This window comes from Camelina sativa, unplaced genomic scaffold (genome assembly GCF_000633955.1).
Source record: "Camelina sativa cultivar DH55 unplaced genomic scaffold, Cs unpScaffold00621, whole genome shotgun sequence".
Lineage (NCBI taxonomy): Eukaryota > Viridiplantae > Streptophyta > Magnoliopsida > Brassicales > Brassicaceae > Camelina > Camelina sativa.
In genome coordinates this window covers 11668-14633 of record NW_010921764.1, presented here as the reverse complement: position 1 = coordinate 14633, position 2966 = coordinate 11668, and the positions used below count along the sequence as shown (strand labels likewise).

Here is a 2966-nt window from a genome sequence, read left to right as displayed (position 1 = left end):
GAGAGAAAACTCCCTTACATCGTCTCCCGATGCCCCAAAATCCTTACTTTACGCCTCGATGAGAGGCTCATTCCCATGGTCGAGTGCCTCTCCAGTCTAGCAAGGAATCCTCGGGAAGTTGCTTCCGCCATTACCAAATTTCCTCCAATACTCTCTCACAGCCTGGAAGAGAAACTCTGTCCCCTTCTTGCTTTTTTTCAAGCCTTGGGTGTGCCTGAGACTCAACTTGGCAAAATGATACTTTTCAACCCGAGGCTTATCAGCTACAGCATCGACACCAAGCTCACAGTGATGGTCAGCTTTCTTGCTAGTCTTGGCCTTGACCAAGATGGGATGATCGGCAAAGTCCTTGTCAAGCACCCATTTCTTATGGGGTATAGTGTTGATAAGAGGTTGCGGCCTACCACTGATTTCTTGAAATCTTCCGTTGGTCTCACTGAGGATGGCATCCAGTCGGTGGTCATGAATTTTCCACAACTTGTGTGCAGAGACGTTACCAAGGTTCTCAAACCAAATTATGATTATCTGAGGGAGTGTGGGTTTGGAGATGCCCAGATAGCAATCATGGTGTCTGGTTATCCCCCTATTTTGATTAAGAGTATTAAGAATTCACTACAACCTAGGATCAGATTCCTAGTCCAGGTGATGGGAAGAGGCATTGATGAAGTGGCTTCTTATCCTGAATTCTTTCACCATGGATTAAAGAAGAAGGTAGAATCACGGTTTAAACTTGTCAAAAGGAACAACATTGTCTGCAGCCTTAGAGAAATGCTCGACTGTAGCACAAAGAAATTTCATGACAAGTTTGGCTTTTCAGAGGTAACTGCATCCTATGCAAGCCTTTAGCTTTATCTCTCTCTAGTTTTCCCCTTCATCAGGCTCTCTCTCTCTCTCTATCTCTCTGTAACCTATGTTCAGCTTGTGCTCGAATTTCACTTCACTGGTTGTGATATCAATAGAGTGTTTTCCAGATATCATCGATTCCAACACTTTTCTTATGAATCCATAGAGTGTTGTCCCCTTGTTTTCAGGTATCCAACTGCAATCAAAACCAGACTCCGTGACCTTTGATGATCTTCTTTAAGCGAAAAAGCGTGTAGTCTGATATTAATATGATGATGATTGGTCTAGCGAGGATTAAAGTTTGATATATAATGTTGTTGGATAAGTCAGTGTCATTCTTGGCTTGTGATTCTTGCAGCACCTGACAAACAAAATAGGAATCTGCATAGCTTAACATAACTGCAGAACAGAATATGCTGCACGCAGCTCAATGCAGTCGACCAGATTGCTGAAAGTATGGGAAGGTGAAAAAGCATAGACATCTGTTTCTTGATCTTCACTATTACAGAGTATCAAAATAATGTTGTGAACAATTGCACAAGTATGGTGGTCGATCCTGTCATATAGAATTGGAGAGGGCCGTCAAGCGAAATCCACTATGCTCTCTTTTGGATGTCACGAACATTCATTCTGACAACCAGATTTTGTGAAGGTCAAACTTGAAATTCTTGTTGCTTCGAATGCTCCTTTTCACGTTTGTAGTAATCGTATTATTATTCTCTTTTCCCCCTTTGGATCGGCCGACTCAACAAAAAAATACTTTTCAAGTCTGAGAGCCCAAATATCAATTTTACTAAAGGGCCCAAAGTTAAAGGACCAGGCCTGCCTACAAAGTCGCTACTTTGGTTTCCTATAAACTGCTTGCCGTTTTAGATTTTTTGACAAAACCGTCCATCACCGAGTTTGGATCCAACACAGCAAGAGACAAGAGTACTAAACTCCGTCCGGTCGCGGAAGCCATTGATTCAGTTATCAGTTACTACAGTACAAGCTTAGGGTTTTAACTTTTAAAGTGGGTTGTAACCTTTGCCAAAACCGGAAGAGGGATTGAAGATATCTTGTTTATAATCGCAGGTATCAACTCTCTCTCTCTCTCTCTCTCTCTCTCTCTCTCTCTCTTTCCAGTATTGATTTTTCATTCGCTTCTGCAAGTTTCAAACGTTGTTCCTTGTGATACCCAGGACTTACCAATTTAGGATTAAAAGTTGTTGTTGATAGTGGCAGGGATAAGGAGCAAGTAAGGATGAGCGAGAGGACCCTGGGAAGCGGGGTCGAGCATGTATTGAACTATCTGAAACGTAGGCAGCTCGAGAATCCTGGTTTCTTGTACGCAATGGAGGACGACTGTGGGAATGTATTTTGGGCGGATCCAACTTGCAGGTTGAATTACACCTACTTTGGTGATACCGTAGTTTTTGACACCATGTACAGGAGGGGTAAGAGGTATCAAGTGCCATTTGCTGCCTTCACCGGGTTTAACCATCATGGGCAGCCTCTTCTTTTTGGTTGTGCTCTCATTCTCAACGAGTCTGAGTCCTCCTTTGCTTGGCTTTTCCATACTTGGCTTCAAGCAATGTCTGCTCCCCCTCCTCCTTCTATTACAGTTGAACCAGATCGGCTGATACAGGTTGCTGTTTCTCAAGTTTTCTGTCAGACCCGCCTTCGTTTCAGCCAGCCCCTCATCTTCAAGGAAACTGAGGAGAAACTTGCTCACCTCTATCAGTCTCATCCTAGCTTTGAATCCGAATTTATAAACTGCGTTACTGAGACAGAAACGGCTGCCGAGTTTGAGGCATCTTGGGACATTATCGTCAGAAGATATTATCTACAGGATAACGACTGGCTCCAGTCCATTTATAATGCTAGGCAACAATGGGTCCGTGTCTTCATCCGAGACGCCTTTTATGGGGTGCTGTCTACAAATGAAGGGAGCAGCAGTCTGAACTCATTCTTCCAAGGGTTTGTAGATGCATCAACTACGATGCAAACGCTCATACAACAGCATGATAAAGCAATTGATAGCTGGCGTGAGAAAGAACTGAAAGCAGATTATGAAGCAATTCACTCTACTCCAGTTATGAAAACTCCCTCTCCCATGGAAAAGCAAGCTGCTAGCCTGTATA

General features: G+C 43.3%; 2 protein-coding genes across 3 annotated transcripts in view; both read left to right on the top strand.

Moving 5' to 3' along the window:
- Positions 1-974, top strand: part of LOC104773694 (transcription termination factor MTERF6, chloroplastic/mitochondrial) — a 2656-nt gene extending 1682 nt beyond the window's left edge. The window contains exon 3 of one of the 2 annotated variants that reach the window (XM_019242727.1): positions 393-974. In XM_019242727.1, the coding sequence (XP_019098272.1) occupies positions 393-846 (454 nt within the window). In that variant the 3' untranslated portion in view covers positions 847-974. Of the gene's footprint in view, positions 1-18 lie in introns of both variants that reach the window. The other variant, XM_019242726.1, reaches the window with a different exon arrangement.
- LOC104773700 (protein FAR1-RELATED SEQUENCE 9) overlaps positions 733-2966 on the top strand; it is a 4152-nt gene continuing 1918 nt past the window's right edge. Inside the window, exons 1-3 of the mRNA XM_010498346.2 lie at positions 733-819; positions 1202-1917; positions 2062-2961. Coding sequence (XP_010496648.1) covers positions 2087-2961 — 875 coding nt within the window. The 5' untranslated portion in view covers positions 733-819; positions 1202-1917; positions 2062-2086. The remainder of the gene's footprint in view (positions 820-1201; positions 1918-2061; positions 2962-2966) is intronic.